This window comes from Lepisosteus oculatus, chromosome 22 (assembly GCF_040954835.1).
Source record: "Lepisosteus oculatus isolate fLepOcu1 chromosome 22, fLepOcu1.hap2, whole genome shotgun sequence".
Taxonomy (NCBI): domain Eukaryota; kingdom Metazoa; phylum Chordata; class Actinopteri; order Semionotiformes; family Lepisosteidae; genus Lepisosteus; species Lepisosteus oculatus.
The window spans coordinates 13,779,595-13,797,280 of NC_090717.1; the positions used below are offsets into that span (position 1 = coordinate 13,779,595).

Below are 17,686 nucleotides of genomic sequence, written 5' to 3' on the forward strand. Positions count from 1 at the left end.
GTAATTGGAAACTGGTAGTCGATCCGCAAGACAGCTAGCCGAAGGGCACAGTGACGTTTGGACGTGTGTGTAATTAAAGTGGGATGACGTCACGGTGTGGCGTATTGTACTGTCCGCGGACGATATTCAGATACGTACAGGAAAAACAAGCTGGGAGACGTGGGCTGACCAAGTGCAACAAGGCTATGGTCGGTTGTTTTGGTGTCTCGGAAATCTGCATCTACATAATTGACAAATTCTCCTGATGGTTGTTCAGCACATCTCTCTTTGTGTGCAGAATCTCAGAATGCCTCAGGAAACGGGGAAAAAAAGTCACACCGAAAATCACCCTTGCATATTCCTGTGTCCTGCTACTAGAACAGTTTTTTTCTGTGCATCTGTTCATGTCATGTGGTGCTTAATACAGGCCTTGTACCAGACAGACTTAACTTTAATGAAGTTAAGTCTTTTCTTGTGACCTTACAGTTATTGCTGTCGTTGTTCAAGAATTGTAATGGTATTAAAAGGGAAACTGCCTTCAACTCTGCTGCTACACATCTACATGAAAGAGCTATGCAAATGGATCAGACTTCATGGTGGAACGAAGATAGTTTTTGTTTGTAGTGTTCTGTTCATCACTTTTGTGCGATAGATCAAAGAATGAAATTCACAGGGCACACAAGTGCTTGGCCAAAAATGATGGAGGAAATAACTGAAAGTGCTGCATTCTGTGGTCAAACAACATAAGTGGGGCTTGAATTTTCCCATTTACGTGTTTCTGCTGGTTCGACGTGCATTTCTCTTGTGCTTGATCAATTTTGGCTTCTGAGTGGGAGCAGGAGTTGGGTGAAGATGGGGTGATCAGGTCCATCATTAGACTACGCCTCCGCTCTATTGTAGACATTTTTACAACTCGCTCTCTCAGAAGTCTACAAACTGTCAGATTACTGAACTCTACCCCCACCGCTGGCTCACGCTGATGTTTTTTTTAATTGTGTTATTTAACTTGTTCCTGCTGCTGTTTAGTGTTTATATTTTTGGTGCTTCCTTTTACGTCTTTGTATTGGAGGGTACATGCAAATAAGCACTTCATTGCACTTGTGCGTATGACGAGAAACTGAACTGAAAGCTACTGTCTCTTTAAGGATTTAGAGCTCCGTGTTTGTACTCCACCTTCTCATTTAATCGGTCTGAAAGACAGAGTATCATTCTGCTCTTGTGACAAGTGAGCTCAAATAGAGTTGAACGTCATTGAAAACAGCGAAAAAGGTAACAACGTTATTTTACCTCCATCGTTTTTGCATAATGCCTTATTATTACAGCAAACTCGTTTCGGCGGCGAAGGTAACATTTGAGTCCGACCTGGAGATGTGACACACCGTTGGAAAAGAACAGGTTTTCATCTCATGAATACAACGCAAAGCTAAAATATGAGAAAAGAGAAGCAGAAAAACGCACAAGCGAATATGTAGTGTCTTTGTTTTTACTGCGGTAAGCGGAGTGCGTTTCCATTTTCTTTTAAATTTTTAATGATGATGAACCTCCCCTCTCAGCAGCACGCACACGTTTCCTAATCCCAGAAACCGAATCTGAGTAATGGGCAAAAATGTTTTTAATGCGCTATACAAAAAATCCGGCGACTGCTTGAATGTAATGTGCTGTAGCATCATCTTTTTTTGCCTTCTGTCCAGCGCGGCGTGGCAGTGTCACATCAGGGATCCTGCAAGGTGTGAGAAAGGTGGGCCAGGTGGCGCTCTTTGTCCAGTCCTTGCTCATACAGTACACAGCTCGTCCTCTCTCCGGGCACGGTGCGCCGCCGAGTCTTGAGCTGCGAGTCCTGAAGAGAGCCGCAGGCCGCCCTCCGGGAAGGGCCAGTTAACGCTGCATGTCGTGACTACAGGTCGGCGTGGTCGCGCCGCCAGTTTTACTGTGCTCGCAGGCGTCCTGTAGGGGAGTCATTTCATGCGCCCCGACGATCCTGTCGTTAGCCGGAAAAGAATGTCAGAATAATATTTGTATTTCGTCTTGGGAAAATCGGTAAACCATGAAACATAGTACAGAGTGGTGTACATTCGTGGCATTACATAATATTTTAGGTCAGCCAGGTAATGCCAGGTAAATTATTTTGACATAATCTTCACAATGGTGCAACTTGCTTCAGGGAAACTGTTTTTTTTACCCATAGCATTCCGAAGGCCTTTTAATGGAAGTTTGCTGTCTTGGAAGACTTCCGCCTCAGGAGTGTGGAGTGTGATTCTCCCCAGGTTTCTGTGGGTATCTTCCTGCTGCTCCATGTTCCTCCCACATTCCACAAAATACACTGGTTGGTTCATTGGCCTGTGGGAGACCTGGCCCTGGTGTGAGTGTGTGTGTGTGTCTGTGTGCGCCCTGTGATGGACCTGCGTCCCAATCGGGCTGTACCCTGCCTTGTGCCTGTCCCTCACTGGGATAGCCTCCCCCACAACTCCAGACTGGAAGACTGGAAACGGGGGAAACGGGTGGATGAGCAGTGGTGGTAACTGGTGTCTAATGGTTTGCATTATAGTGGGGCAGCAGGGTTTTTTCAGCTGCAGTGCATCTTGTGTTGCTTGAGCACTCCGTGATGATTTGTGCAGTGACAGCTCTGTGATATCAAAATCTCTCTTGGAGAATAGCAGTGTTTCAAAGGCCATGGTACATAAAGGTAGATGTGTTTTGTTTCAAGCAGAATAAGAAAAAAAAGTGAGAAAGGAAACAGAGAGATAGCTTGTGATTATAGGGCATTAAACACAGGAATGTGACATGATACAATTTTCTAACATCTTCAATGACATTGTTGTTGCCTTGAAACTTTGCTCGGTGCCTTTTCAGGGTACAGTAGTTGTTTTCTTTTAGAAATGATGATGTGCAATGTGATAAGCACATTATAATCTCAGTTTTAAGGGAATATAATAGTGACCCAATTCTAAAGCCTGATTTGACACACATTGTAGTGGACATTTATGAACTTTTTCATTCAACTGCAATGGTAGATAATGTAATTAATGAAGTAATTTCCTGTGGTACTAATGGATTTCATTTAGAGAGCATATAATGTATCTCCTGAGCTGGATGGAGCAGTAAGAAGATACATTATCCATCCATGAGTCTGTCTCACTGCTGTAGCCACAGGTGGCTGGTTATCAGCACAACTGGGACAAGCAGGTTCTAAGGTTTCTGTGAAGCAGCCAACTATGAATGCTTACCAAATGGATGCGTTATCATACTTGCTAATATCCTTCTAAACTTTACGTCTCTAATCCTTCAGAGACTTTAAGGTCTCTGGGTGACCCAGTCTGTAATGGACTTGTGTCCAGAGTGCTCCCTGCCTTGTACCTGTTGCTTGCCACATAGGCTCCAGCTCTCCTGCAGCCCTGTATTGGATAACGCACTTAGGAAATGGATGGGTGGTCCAGTGGGAACTGAGCCTGGTTTTCTAGTATTGGGGTTCCCATCCCTGTCCTGACCTATCCCCACCCTTCACCCTTTCTGATGACATCATGCTACAGTGTGGTCACACAGCTGTCTGTAAGTGACCTGGATCTTCCTTAAACCCTTCGTGTGTCAGCAGAAGGGCCCTCTTGTTTTTGTATGGTTCTAGAAAACACATCGCAGTGGCTCAGCCCAATCTAGGAAATATCTGCTTAGCTCAGACTAAGTAATGCCAATATCTCAGCATTTAGATGGAGTTTATGATTTGCATTTTTTATTGCCATTTAAAAGCTCAATACAGATTTAAACTTGCAACTTTATATGTTGTTTTTAATAGGGACAGTGTACATTGTGGAAGCCAAAGACCCACCCCTGTTAATCACTCTATCAACAATTGTATTGATTAAGAGTCTCTTTCAGTAAAATATACTGCAGAGAAGCACTATTTTCTCTGCCTTTGCAGCAATGAGGGCACCAGGACTGGCTCTCTGCTGGCTCTCTGCCCTAATCTTTCTCCATCAAAGGGCTGAGCTACAAGAGAATACTGATACCATCAAAACACAAGAGAAGAGACAGATATCAGAATATCTCCAGTCTGCAGTCAAATTGCTGCAAATGTGCATGAAAACACTCTTTGTTCCAAAAGGCAGATCTGTATTGTGCAAATGACTCTGTTATCTTTTGATGGAAGGCTCTCATCTTCTCTGTGGTTTATTTCCTTCAGACAAATGTCCTTACCCAAGAGGGCACCTTGCAATAGTAATTACGTTTGGGGGGTTGAAGGTTGAGTAGACTCTGCCATTGCTGTTCCTGAACAAGGTGCTTTATTCAGATTCCTCCAGCTCTAACAGCTGTATTACTGGGAACCAACATCGCTGGTGTAACCCATCTGGTTAAAAAGGGGGGTGAGGTCTGGTCTGGCCTGATAAACCACCACATTCCAGCTTCACTTGAATTTTTCCTTGTTTCAATATTGAGAAGCAGAATAAAAACCTGAAGACTCTTTAGCTCTTCAGCACAAGGGTGGCAATTCCAGAATTAGAGTATCTCAACTTGCATTGGTGTGAAGACCCGCATTGTTTTAAAGCTGTGTGTCCTGAAATGTTTTATTTTTTACATAGACACCTCCTGCCAGAGCCTGTCAGGTTCTCTCTGGAAGTGTTCCCAGTGTGGAGTGCTGTGCTTGCACAGTATTTAGGCAGAGGTCATAATAATGTGTGTTTCATCAGTAGACATTCCACAATGGAGTCAGATTTTCTTCGAAAAGCACTAACCCTAAAGCAGGAGAACGTGGCAGGAACCCATGGTTGTGTGAGCTCTCTGTGGAGTATACCAAAACACAGATCAGTCATATAATCACATTAGTCTAGACTGTTCTCAACCACAAATTCAGCTTGCTTTTCAAAGACTTCATTTTGTATTCTTTTCCAATCAGAATAGCAAATGTATACAAGCAAGAAACCATTAAAAAGAAACAAGCCTTTGGGATAATGCCTTTAAACATTGATATCAGTCAGCTTCATAGGCAAAAGGGGGAGACAAGTTATTATGATACATTTATTTTATTCTGGAAATGCAACTCCTGTTAAGAGATAAGTGGTGAAGATTAAATATTTTATTTGCAAATGTGTATGTTAAATTTGAATGTTTCACTTCCTGCTCACCAGTTTCATTGATGTTCAGGAGGAATATGTACTGTAGCTGGAGATAAGGTCCTGTGTTTCCCAGAGGGCCAGTTAGGATTATCATGTTCATGGCTTTTTTAGAAAACATTCTCTAGCATGACCAGAGTACAGCAGCACAAATGGTTCTTCACTACAAGTGTATCCATGTAGCTTCATGACTGCAAAGCAGTGCTTTGACCCCCACCTTCTCCAGTATTAGCTCTTTCTTGCCTGCCTCCACTGCCTTCAGGGTGAGTGAGCGCAAAAGAAAACTCCAGGAAGCCTTTGGATTTAGTCAGGACCTAAAACTCACGTCTCAGGTCCCTGCAGTGAGATTCTCATGTGTTCCTTGTTCTTCTGTTTTGTGCCAGGTGAAGATCACGATGGCGTGGATCTGAGCCCAGAGTGTGGAAGTTCCCCTTGCCTGTGGGTTGGCGGATCTCCTTGGCTGGTGCACGTCACCCTGAGAAGCAGAACCATGGTGAGCCCATTTCGGATCTGCGCCCCGGCGGTACGCTTCTGTCAGAAGCTGAACCGGCTCAAGACCTTGGAGGATGACATGATGGAGACCTCCCTGAAGAGGTGCCTGTCCACTGTGGATCTGGCCCTGCTGGGGGTTGGGGGCATGGTGGGCTCGGGCCTGTATGTCCTGACTGGCACTGTGGCCAAAGATACTGCCGGGCCGGCTGTGGTCATCTCTTTCCTCATTGCTGGCATAGCCTCCTTGATGGCCGCCCTGTGCTATGCTGAGTTTGGTGCCCGGGTGCCAAAGACTGGATCTGCTTACATGTTCACCTACGTGTCTGTGGGCGAGATATGGGCCTTTTTGATTGGCTGGAACGTGGTTTTAGAGTACATGATTGGAGGAGCCGCTGTGGCACGGGCCTGGAGTGGCTACCTGGACTCCATTTTCAATCACACCATTAAGAACTTCACAGAGACCCATATTGTACACTGGAACGTGCCCTTCATCGCCCACTATCCCGACCTCTTGGCAGCTGGCATTCTCCTTGTGGCCACCTGCTTCATCTCCTTTGGCGCCAAAGTCTCCTCGTGGCTCAACCACATCTTCTCGGCTATCAGCATGGCCGTCATCGTTTTCATCCTCATCTTTGGCTTCATCCTGGCCGAGCCGGCCAACTGGAGCAAGAAGGAGGGTGGTTTTGCTCCTTTTGGCATTTCAGGGATCATGGCTGGCACGGCAACCTGCTTCTACGCCTTTGTTGGGTTTGACGTGATTGCCGCCTCGAGCGAAGAGGCGAAGAACCCGCAGAAGGCCATCCCCATAGCAACGGCGGTGTCACTGGTCCTGGCAGCTTCCGCCTACATCCTGGTCTCGATGGTTCTCACCCTGATGGTGCCCTGGCACTCCCTGAATGCCGACTCTGCCCTGTCTGACGCCTTCTACCGGCGGGGGTACAACTGGGCGGGCTTCATTGTGGCCATTGGGTCAATCTGTGGTAAGTGTGGCAATGTATGATACCACAGTGTCCTTTAGTTTCATTTGGCTTAACAGGATTCGTTATTTGCTAAATTAGTGCAAAATGGCCTGAAATCTAGTTCTGTACGTGTCAGTTTTTCTTCCAATCAGAGCGACAGGACAGTGACTCTTTATTTCAATCACTTACATCTTCAATGTTGAAGAGCATCCTGTACCTAAAGTTAACATTTTAATAAAAAATCTTTATCTTGCATTTTTGCTCTCGAGTATTGTCTTGAACTTGACAGGAAAGTAGGATTTACTCCACTGTCACAAGACAGTAACATTCCAGAATTAAGGAATCCATTTGATTTTTGACTGTAGTTCTGATGATTTTATATTAACTTGTGTCGATGATGCTACAAACTCTTTATACCAGCTTTCTGGCTTTATAGTGACTGAAAATAGTTCTTTGAATATTCAGAACTATTAAAAGTTCTTGCAAAATGTCAGGGGGACCTGGCGGTATAGTGGTCAGCTTTGCTACCTTGCAGCACTGGGGCCCTGGGTTTAGTTCCAGACCTGGGGTGCTGTCTGCATGGAGTTTGTATCTGTGTTCTCCCTGTGTTTATGTGGGTTTCCTCCTGGTGCTCCAGTTTCTTCCCACAGTCCAAAAACATACAGCACTGGTAGCATAACTGGCTTCTGAGGAATTTGGTCCTGGTGTCTGTGCCCAATGAACCCACCGGCGTCCTGTACAGCGCGCACCCTGCCTTGCTCCCATTGCTTGCTGGGATAGATTCCGGCTCCCCTGCAACCTTGAATTGGGTGAAGCCGTTAGAAAATGAATGAATGAATGGATGGATAAATGCAATACATGAAGTTAAACAAAAAGCGTGATATTGTAGTCACAAGTAACACCAGATCAGTTTTGTGCTCTTTTCATTGATACTGTATATCCTCTCCGAACTGATCCACTTTGACACATGACATGGGGTAGCGCTAACTATGCACCTCTCCTTTCTCCACCTAGCCATGAACACAGTCCTTCTCAGCAATCTCTTCTCCCTCCCCCGCATCATCTATGCCATGGCAGAAGATGGCCTCTTCTTCCAGATCTTCTCCAGGGTCAACCCTGTGACGAAGGTGCCTGTGATCGCCATTGTGGTGTTTGGGATCCTCATGGCGTTGCTGGCACTCATCTTCGACCTGGAAGCACTAGTCCAGTTTCTGTCCATCGGGACTCTTTTGGCCTACACCTTTGTGGCAGCCAGCGTGATCGTGCTGAGGTTTCAGCCTGAGAAAACCAGCTCCTCTTCCACCTGCAGCTCGGGCACCAACCCAGAAGCCACAACGTCCGAGTCCCACCCCTCAGCCCAGGACAGCGGGGAACTTAAAGAGTACGAATCCTTCTCTGACAAGCTGCAGCTGGTGGAAATACAGAAGAAGGCCAAGGAGCGCAAAGAACCTGGGCAGCTGAAGGCAGCCTTTGAACCTTACCTGAAGTTCCTTAGCAACTTTGAACCGGGGGAGGTGGTGGCCTTCTCAGTCCTGGCTCTGATGGTGTGCACATTGTGCCTATGTGCCGTTCTGGTTTTTGGCAACAGCCACCTGGATCTGCCCATCTGGAGCTTCTCCATGCTAGTCATCATCTTCGGGTTAGGTTTCCTCACCAGCCTGGCTCTAATCTGGGTCCACGAGCCACAACACAACACAAAGACGTTCCAGGTAGGCTATTTTATTATTTTAAAACTTTGGGAGAGATAGTGAAGTTACTAAAAATAAAGGTGTTTAGAATTCTTTCTGTGCTCAGCTTCTCATCATCTTTAAGGGATAGTGAGACTCTGCTCAGAGCTGATACTTACATGTATTTGATTTAATTGAAGAGAGATTAAGCTGTTAATCTGCCTTTAATAAATTGATATACTTATGTATTTTTATTTGAGGCAACACTTGCTGCAGGGACATCACTGATCCGCTCTGTGCCCTGTGGTTTTAGGAGATATAGTGGTACAGCTACTGTTTCATAACCACAGCTCAAGGTTTACAGGGACACAGTGCATCAAGGTTAGAGATTATCGCTGACCGGTGTTTCTTGTCTGTCTGCTTTAAGTAAGATTATTTTTAAGTCTCCACAGACATCTAGGCCTCCTCACAGTCCTTCATTCTGGAGATCCAGCCATATGTGACTGTCGGTGCGGGAATTGTGCCATTCTCATTTTAGATTCTGTAGTGTGATTTATTGCAACAATTTACTTGTTTTTGGTGAGAAGAAAACAGAAACTCTTACTGAGATTATAACAAGCAAGCCAGATGGTCAATACAGGAGCCCAGAACTGGATTTTTGAATTTGGGCCTTAGTATGCAATATCAAAGTGTGAGCTTTTTTCTGGTTATTCATGCAAGAATAAAATGTGGGTCATTTAAACTGAGGTGGGGAAATATTCAGCTCCCCTCTGAAATGCAGGAGTTTTGCTTGGTTTGGTTATGAGGGGGACCATGAGCAGTGCATTCTTCTGGACAATACCAACAAACAGCAGAAGGCAGTAACCCAGAGGGATGTTCTTTACTGGACCCTGGCAGTGTGACCCCCAGTCTAGGCTTCTCTTACTCTGATCCTTGTACTCCATGCCACGGTTTTTACACAGCCTGCTCTTTAATTGTTTACTTGCAAGTGATAATAGCTATGTAGTTAACAAAGGTGCTGGCTTTAGAAGAGAGCTGGGCTGGACTGGTCGGAAGAGCAGGTTTTCGACTACCCCTGGTGTAGGGGTGTGCTGGACACTGTAACTCTTCAAACCCAGATCACAACGAGCCAGAATGACGTTGATTTGCACCAGTTGTAAAAAATGGCTAATTAACTTCATACGTTTGTGACTTCTCAGGCCTCGGGTTGGTTCTCCCAAAGCTTCCACAATTTGACTAGCACTTTGTTTTTCTAGCTCTCCCTTTTCACTGGAGTTGTAAAGTAAAATGTGTTGGCAGATAAAGAGATACGGATATATTATTTGCATCTGGTGTGCTTTTTTCTTTCTGGGAGATACACAAGCACATTAAGTAGAGAGGAGATTCAGAAAGTAAAAAAGCAGACATTAAAACATGTCAAGAGAAACACTGAGCATTGTGATCGAGGACCAGTGTCTTCACAACTTTAACTCACCACAGCCGGTTTGCAGCTAGCAGATGAAAGTGAAATGGAGAGATCACAGTGTAAAAGTACGTCAAAGCAAACATAAGCAGGATTACAACACTTAGCATTTAGTGCTAGCATTAGTTACCATTGATTATTGTGGAGGTTCAAGTGGGGAGCTTTGCCAGTGTGTGCTGGCTGTATTTCAGCTTTTGACACCAGAGGAAGGCCCAACAGCCAAAATGTTGTGTTTCATCTTTTAACTTTCCTCTATGCGAATGGCATTAAGCTTGTTCCATTGATTACTGTGAGATGCTGTCCAAGTTTTAAAATTGTTTTGCTGGCAACATGGTGACTTTTGTAGTTTTTTTTGGCCTTCTTTAGTAGTCCCCAGACTGGAAGAATAATGGAGGTTTTAAAAATAGAATCGGTATTTGTTTCATAAACACCAGTGACTTGTCAGACTGTTTGAGAGCTATAGTTCTGTGTATAGACTGATTAGATTAAAGTCTAGGAGCTTGTTCATGTGAGAATGAACAAATAAACTTAGTTAAACTACTGTAGGATGTCATAAAGACCTTTTTATTTATCAATGAACCCAGCCCAGCTACTACTAAAGTACTTGCATCACAAGACACATGTAATCAGGGCAATGTCAACAGGCTCTTAGGCTGATCGTCTGTAGTGCCTGTAGCTGTATGTTCATGGATGTCTGTCCTGCCTTTGCTCCTCAGGTGCCCTTGGTGCCCTTGATTCCTGGCTTGAGTATCTTGCTGAACGTGTTCCTCATGCTGAAGCTCAGCCCCATGACTTGGATCCGGTTCTCCGTCTGGCTGGCTGTGGGTAAGAGTGACTCAGAGTCGGTTTAGTGAGGCAGAAAAGCCACGCTGTGCTGCATGGAAGGCCACCTGGTCAGAATTGTTTTTTCTATAAATTTACATCTGGACTAACGAAGGTATCCTCTCTTGGTTATAAATTAATCCTCTTCTTGTTATCTTCTCGACTTTCAGGGGCAACATGCCTGCTTATCCAAAAGGCAATAGAAAGCCCTCCGTTTGTATTGTAGAAGGTTAAACAGTGAAATGTAATATCACTGGAGAGGCAAGAGATAAGTGCGTGACTGATAGAGTGCTGTCTGTGCAGTTGTGCCAGTTTGCAAGCTGTTGAGCTTAATATGAATAGCAGCTCTGCAAACAGGCACACCCTTTAAAGCAATCAAGGTCAGGGGCTCAGCAGGAAAGAGGAGGCCAGGCCTCTGTGGGCAAAGCTTAGTAGTGCTGGATTTGTGAATCCTCTGCATCACTGTCTGTGACTGCAGTGGAATGGCCTAGTGCAATATACTGGTAATATATACTACAGTATATAGTGCAATGTATAAGTTAGATCTTTTTATAGTGCAATACACTAGTAACTAGCAAGTAATGCAATTATTTTCCCACTGTTACCTTTTCTTTTTCAAAAGAGCATAAGAGAATTTTGCATAAAACAAAAATAGAAAATAATTTTAAAAATCTCTCATTCACTCCAAAACTCTTGGCCTGTGGTAACCTTGCCACTTGTTGCTTGTTTTATAAGAACACAATCAATGTTTTTTGAACTTTCGAAAGGGCAGAGTGGACAGGTGTCTCTGAGCTCTGAGCTCTTCCTCACTGGGTGGGTGTCCATGGTGATTTTGAGTTCAAAGTTGGTGAATCCATTTGTGCTTAAATATTGGTGCTTCAGCCAGTTTTGCTTTAGAAAGAGTAAACCACACAACAGATATCAATGGATTAGAAATCAAACAGATCTCCCACATATTTTATTTTAACAAATGTGTTGTTGTTAATGCATATTGATTGTATAGAGCTGTTGCGCCCGCTGGTTGAAAATGATTTAACTGTGGCGAATACTGTACCTATGAAAATTATAACAGAACACCTTGACCTGAGGGCCTGCAGGTGTCACTGCGATTGTGCTGAAGGGGAAGCAAAGCCAGTGTTATGATGTCATTTGTTATAGCCGCACAGGCTTGTCTATGGAAACGTATTCAAATTCATTAACAAGTAATAGGTTTATTCCATGCTGAAAAAAAGAAGAAAGAAAACGCAACGTTTCGGCTGTGGAGCCTTCTTCAGTATTCAGATTAAGTCACGGGCTGGACGCAGTGCCGGTGAAGCGGGGGCCGAGCGGCGTGCGGTCTTGGGGGCCGCAGCAGCTGTCTGACTGTGTCTGTCCGCAGGGCTGGTGGTCTACTTCGGCTACGGCATCTGGCACAGCAAGGAGAACCTGCGGGAGTCCAAGCCGCGCGACGTCTGCGCCCGCTACGTGGTGCTGCCCAGCGGCAGCCTGGTAGAGACTGTGCAGGCCGTGCAGCCAGAGCCCCAGGAGCCCAGCAGGCAGATATCCCCCTCAGAGGAGGAGCGGGGCAAGAGATGAAGCCCCCGGAGGCCCCTGACCCCCAGCCGATGCCTTCAGGCACCTTCTTTCTCTTCCTGTTCTTCATCCTGTTCTGTACCAGTAGGGGGCAGTGCTGTGCCTGTCCAGCTGGGCACGGGCACTGTTCTCGCTGAGTGCGCTGGGGTCGTGCGGCCTCATGCTTCTTGTGTGCTGGTGAGCTTGCCAGTCGTCTATATCATGGACAGGGCTTTATCTGTTGTTTTCTGTGCTTCATTGTTCTCTCATTTTCCTTTCCTGTATCTTCCTTGGGTCTCTTGCTCAATCCAGGTTTCCTAGATACTCTTTAGATTCCAGTGTCCTTTCTCTTTAAACCACATCCTTGACTGTTTCACAAGTGAATGTGGGTGGGCTTTGTTAAATGATGGATTGTCCATCCTTGCTGGTCATATCTGGGACAAGGCGCCTTATTCTGTTTTTGTCAGTAATACATTTTCAGCTGCAGGGCCGGCACCTTGGTCATAAGGGACAGGGTGTAAAAAAGTTTTTTCTTATTGTGTGCAAACCTCATTACGCAGATACTCATATTTGATGTCCAAGGGATTTTGACTCTCTTCCAGGCCAGTTCACTTTGGCTCTGAAATGACATGGCAGACCTGGGCCTGAACCAGCACAGCAAAAGGCAATTGCAGCAAAAGACACTTATTGTTTTTGGGAAAATATATCAAGACAAAGGTCAGTTTTAAGTGAATTAAACTGACTTTAAGGATTAAAGGATTGGACTTTAAAGATTGGAATTTGTAAAAGTATCTTTGGAAAACTGGACTCCTGGACCCTGTTAATATTTGTTTTTGACAATATTTTCACTTCAAAAGGTTGAAAACTGAATGATACAATTTAACAATGACTCAGATTGAGAAGGACTAGGTCCTCTCTTCGTGTTCCTGTGACAAAGGTACATGGTGTGTGAATCCCTTTTCACCTTCTCATCCTTAAATAATGCTCCGCCAGGCCTGTCCGCTTAAACCTGGTCTGGGGTTCTAGACACGGGGGTGAAGGTACCCTGTCTTTTAATGTAAGAATGTCATGGGTATAGTTTAGCCAGCCTGAAAAGACAGAAGTCTGGTGTTCCAAAGAAGGGTGAAAGATTGGAATGATTGCGCACCAGTAGGAATCATGTGCCCAGGAATTGCAGGCAGAGGGATTCTGCAGTAACATGCAAACTATTTTTCTTCTACTTTTTAAAGCAGATCTAGACACATTCTGTTTCTTCTGTCCTCTGTCTTTGAACACAACTGCATGCTCACGATAAATCGATGTCATTTTTGAGTCAAAAAGAAAATATTGCGTACATCACAGATGAGGTACAGAATAGATCTTCTGTTATTAATGTATCCTTGTGATGTTGTTCACATTTTACTGTTTGCCTTGTGCTGTGTTGTGGAAACAGCAAAAATAATTTTGTTCGACAGGCTGAAATACATGATTTATGTCAATTTACATGAAGTATACTTTACCTGTCCCTTTTGTTCACTGTGTCATAAGAACAGAAGCCAAAAGCAGAAATAAATCTAGAGCAGAAAGTGCATTTTCTGCATAGTTCTTCAGAAGAAAGCATGAGAATGAGTTTTCTGAACTTTCAACAGAAAGGCACATACTAACTGCACAGAAAGTCTCTTCACTGCACACAGTAACTGGTCATCAGCCTTCACTGTCATACTGTATGCCTCTGATATCCTGTTTTGGCCTCTTTCAATCCAATCACAGAAGAAAGAATAATGCTACTGTCCCTATGGATATTACTGATGACATGTTTTTCTTGTTGCACGTTGAAACATCAGTTTGACAAAGTGGACATTTTGGTGTAATGGTGAATACTGGGTGGGTCTCCAGAAGGCTCACATACAACGAGAGCCCTATTTGTCTTTATGATGGTGGCATCACCCCTTCCATAGAGGATGAATACCTTTATTCTGTCAATCTGTTCAAATCAATTACTGTATCTGTTGCAGAGCTTGGCTTTAAAAGTGTTGTTTACAGTACAAAAATCTACTTTTAAATCACTCTGACGAGCCATTTACAGCTTTTTATAATAACTATTTGTACGGAACTCCATTTACTACAAAATCTAAAATTGTTTTGAGACATTTGTCACATTACTGTTGGAAATAGATATATAGATGCAATATGCAAATATTGATTGTAAATTAATTTAATTATACTTAAATTTCCACAAGAAATGACAGAACTAAATCACAGAACCAAGGACAGAATTATTTTTTAGATTTGTGATTATCTATTGCAGATCAAGCTCCAGTATTCATGAAAATGGCAACATATAAATGGTAGGTTCATATGTTGTGACTGTACAGAGCAGTTGGCAAAAGAGATAAACCAGCTTTGTTTAAAAATACAGAGCATATCCTGCTGAGTTACTAACCCTAATGAGGAACAAGGTGCCAGTTCTTACTTTCAGGCCGGTAGCTGCGTCAGCATGCATAGGCCGCAAAGGAACAAGTAAGAGGTTTATTCCCTGCTGAAAAGAGAAGAAAGAAAATACAACATTTCGACCGTGGAGCCTTCTTCAGGTGTGTTCTTCACACCTGAAGAAGACTCCATGACCGAAACTTTGTGAGTTCTCACTTAGTACCTTGCAAGCTTGATTGGTATTTCGCACAACTCTGGTCGTGGGCAGCTCCAGTCCTTCAGGTTTTAAAGTGTCTTCAGTCAGCAGTTGAAAAACACTTTGAACTAATTAGGACAATGACTGGTTCCTTTAACTGTCCCTTTTGTTCATGTGGGATTTACTCCCACAGTCCAAAAACATGTTGGCAGATGAATTGGCTTCTGGGTGCAGTGGTCCTGGTGTGAGTGTGTATCTGTGTATCTGCCCTGGCTAGGGTGGAAGAGAGTCTGCTTTAATCCCGTTAGTTGCGGGGATGGGCTCCAGTTCCACCTGGATTGGAAGAAACAATTAGAAAATGGATGGATAGCTGTATTAAGTACAGTACCTGAATGCTCCTAGAGTGAAAACCTGAAAGCTCTGTGGTTCTTCAGCTCAAGGGGAGGAGGTCCCCTTGTTAGACTATTTGGGAGAGCCTGTCCAGCCTGAATCAGGATTTGCATTTTGTTGAAGTTTTACACTTGTGGTCTCAGGCTATGTCAGCTCATTCCCTTGAAGCAGTTGTTCTTCCAGAATGTGTGGAGCTTGCAAAAAGGCTGAGGATGGATTAGGTTCCAGCAGTTGTGGTTGGTGAACTGCTCAGGTTTTCTGTTTGATCCGTATGGCTTTACTGATATCCTCAGAACCAGCTTTTGCGAAAGCTGTGATTCTGCTTTCAAATTTGTTTCCCATTCACTTGCTGCTTTATGGACAGAGTTCCATGTTTTCAGTTTTTATTGATAGATTGCTGGTTTTTATCAAGACTTTCCGGTTTTACAGTCTTTCATTTCACTCAATGCATATGAGGGTATTTTCTGTGGAACACTAGCAGACGAAGTGCTTTTGCACTATTTCAGGCTAGAAGAGCTGAACTGTAAAGCTCACTGCAGAGCCTGTGTTCTGGCTGCCTCCTGTAATTTATGTGAGCCCATTGTACCGTGGTGTGGTCCAGGACACAGGGTAAGGTTCTGCTCATTTTCTTATTACACCAATGATATAATGTCTTGAAGATGAGTCTTATTAGAAAGTAGACTTTTTGAAAATGAATCCTTGTTTGTGGATACAAGAAGGTCTGTCGATGCAGTTACCGCAGACCTGTTTTAAGAGGATACCTTTTATTTTTTCGTAATGTGAAATCAGTTTAAGCACTGTTACCTGAACGGGACTTTAGTGGTGCAAGAAGCGCGTTTCTTTCCTATGTGTGAGGCGATTTAGGTTCTTGGGGATGAAAGGAGTTACATAAGTAATTTTCAGGATATTGCTGAAGAATGCATTTATATATATTTATTTAAACCATTTTCTTTAACTCCAATTCATTTTGGTGTTAGAAATGGAAAAATATGAATTCCCTATATTTTTTTAAATAACTGAAAATAGCAGAATACTGTAAACGCTTGTATTTTCTTTCTTCTGTGCAGTGTCCTTTTCTCTCTTTTGTAACTACTGTATGCTTTTCTCATTGCCTCGGTCAGCGAAAGAAAGGGCTACCTACTGGGAAGACACACTGGTGACTGAATGGAGGAATCTATCCTATCTGAAATATCTTACTTCATCTCAACTGTGCATGTCTAATATCATGGGTCAGGGGACTATTTTAGCTCTGTCATTAAAAATGTCCTGCCGAGGAGTGTGGGTGACCTCTTGTTTATAGGTGTTTTTTTGTGGATTTTGCAAATATTTTCAATACTGGGAGACACTGAACCTTGTTTCAGACTAGTGCATGAAAATGAAATGGTACAAGATAGAAATGTGCTAGTGCTCCAATGTTCCTCCAGTGTGCCCTCTTCTTCTGTCTGCGTCACTGCTTTCCAAAGAGATCAATCTATCGTCACCACACTTTTGGCATTCCAATTGAAGAGATGACCGTTCTAAATTTTTAGTATGTGTATATACATAAAATGATAACCAATGGCCTTAATGAAGTTGTAAAAACTACTAATGCATTCCTGTATAAGACTTCTCACTTTTAAAATGCTGCAAGAAATATTTTTTTGATAATTTGGACTGTTTCTAGGAGTTGGTTGGGATGACATCGATTGAGGAGTTTCACTGCTTTGTAACCACAGGCTAAGATGAAAGGCTCTTGATTCATCTACTCATAAAGGAACTGTTCATGAGCCCTCTTCAGACTCTATTAATTGGTCCTAATCATCTGCTCAGTAATTTTAATTGAAATTGTAACTGGTCAATTAATACACAATAGACTGGAGGTTTAAAGTCTTCTCCAGTTAGTCATGCCAGATGACTCCCAGGAATGAGAGTGCAAATGTTTCATGCAGCTCTGACTGTTAAAAAGCAAAATGCCTGATCTTCATTCTCCTCCAGATTGCTTTTTAACACATTTTTGTGGATATTGTCATTTTTAAAAAGATGTTGTCTTTTTATTTCTGTATTTATTTTGGTTTCTTTTCAAAGCTTTCCAGATCTGAGGGAGTAACCTGTTCAAAAGTACTTCTCTTTCACCTCTCTTTATGAAGTAGTGTTGATGAGAATAAAGAAATACACTATATACATGTAATACACTGTACTGTACCTGCATCACTATGGGAGATGTTTTCTATGTAGTGTGAAAGTGCAAGAGATGAAGCTACAAAATCCAGAAGTGGATTCCATGCCGTTCTGCAGGAGGTGGAAGGAGCAGTATTGGCCCTGAATGGAATGGGGTTTTTTCCAGCACATTACTGTTCCAGAATAAAGCTGGGCGCTGAAGGCAGAGCGAAGGTGATTGCTGCTAGTTGTCTCTCTCAGTTCTCTTGTACTCTCTCACCGCTCTGTCTCCTCTGTCACTGAGCACTGTTCAGCCCTCTGCTGGGACAGCTGTATGGACTGTAGGGTACCTGTGTACACCTGGGTAGGCTTCTTTCTTGTTGTATTTATTTAACAAGTGACTGTGATATTTAGTGAATAAATGTTTTGAAGCAGCACTGTGGATGTTGGGGTTTCTTTTTTGGGCAGCGTTATTTTCATATTTTCATTTTTAAAAGTCTCCTGCAAGCCAGCTCCAGAAT

At 43.4% G+C, this 17,686-nt stretch overlaps 1 protein-coding gene across 5 annotated transcripts; it reads left to right on the forward strand.

Moving 5' to 3' along the window:
- The first annotated feature begins 99 nt into the window (after window positions 1-99).
- Window positions 100-17,602, forward strand: slc7a4 (solute carrier family 7 member 4). 5 transcript variants are annotated; one of them, XM_015366353.2, is made up of 6 exons: window positions 907-1,248; window positions 1,671-1,717; window positions 5,465-6,553; window positions 7,547-8,241; window positions 10,378-10,486; window positions 11,862-17,602. In XM_015366353.2, the coding sequence occupies exons 3-6, from the start codon at window positions 5,572-5,574 to the stop codon at window positions 12,056-12,058; spliced, it is 1,983 nt and encodes a 660-aa protein (XP_015221839.1). In that variant the 5' UTR covers window positions 907-1,248; window positions 1,671-1,717; window positions 5,465-5,571; the 3' UTR covers window positions 12,059-17,602. The 5 variants fall into 5 exon arrangements, with proteins under 5 accessions (XP_006640522.1, XP_015221839.1, XP_015221838.1 ...); XM_015366352.2 differs by lacking the exon at window positions 1,671-1,717 and adding an exon at window positions 2,165-2,249; XM_006640459.3 differs by lacking the exons at window positions 907-1,248; window positions 1,671-1,717 and adding an exon at window positions 100-188.
- Window positions 17,603-17,686: the final 84 nt, after the last annotated feature.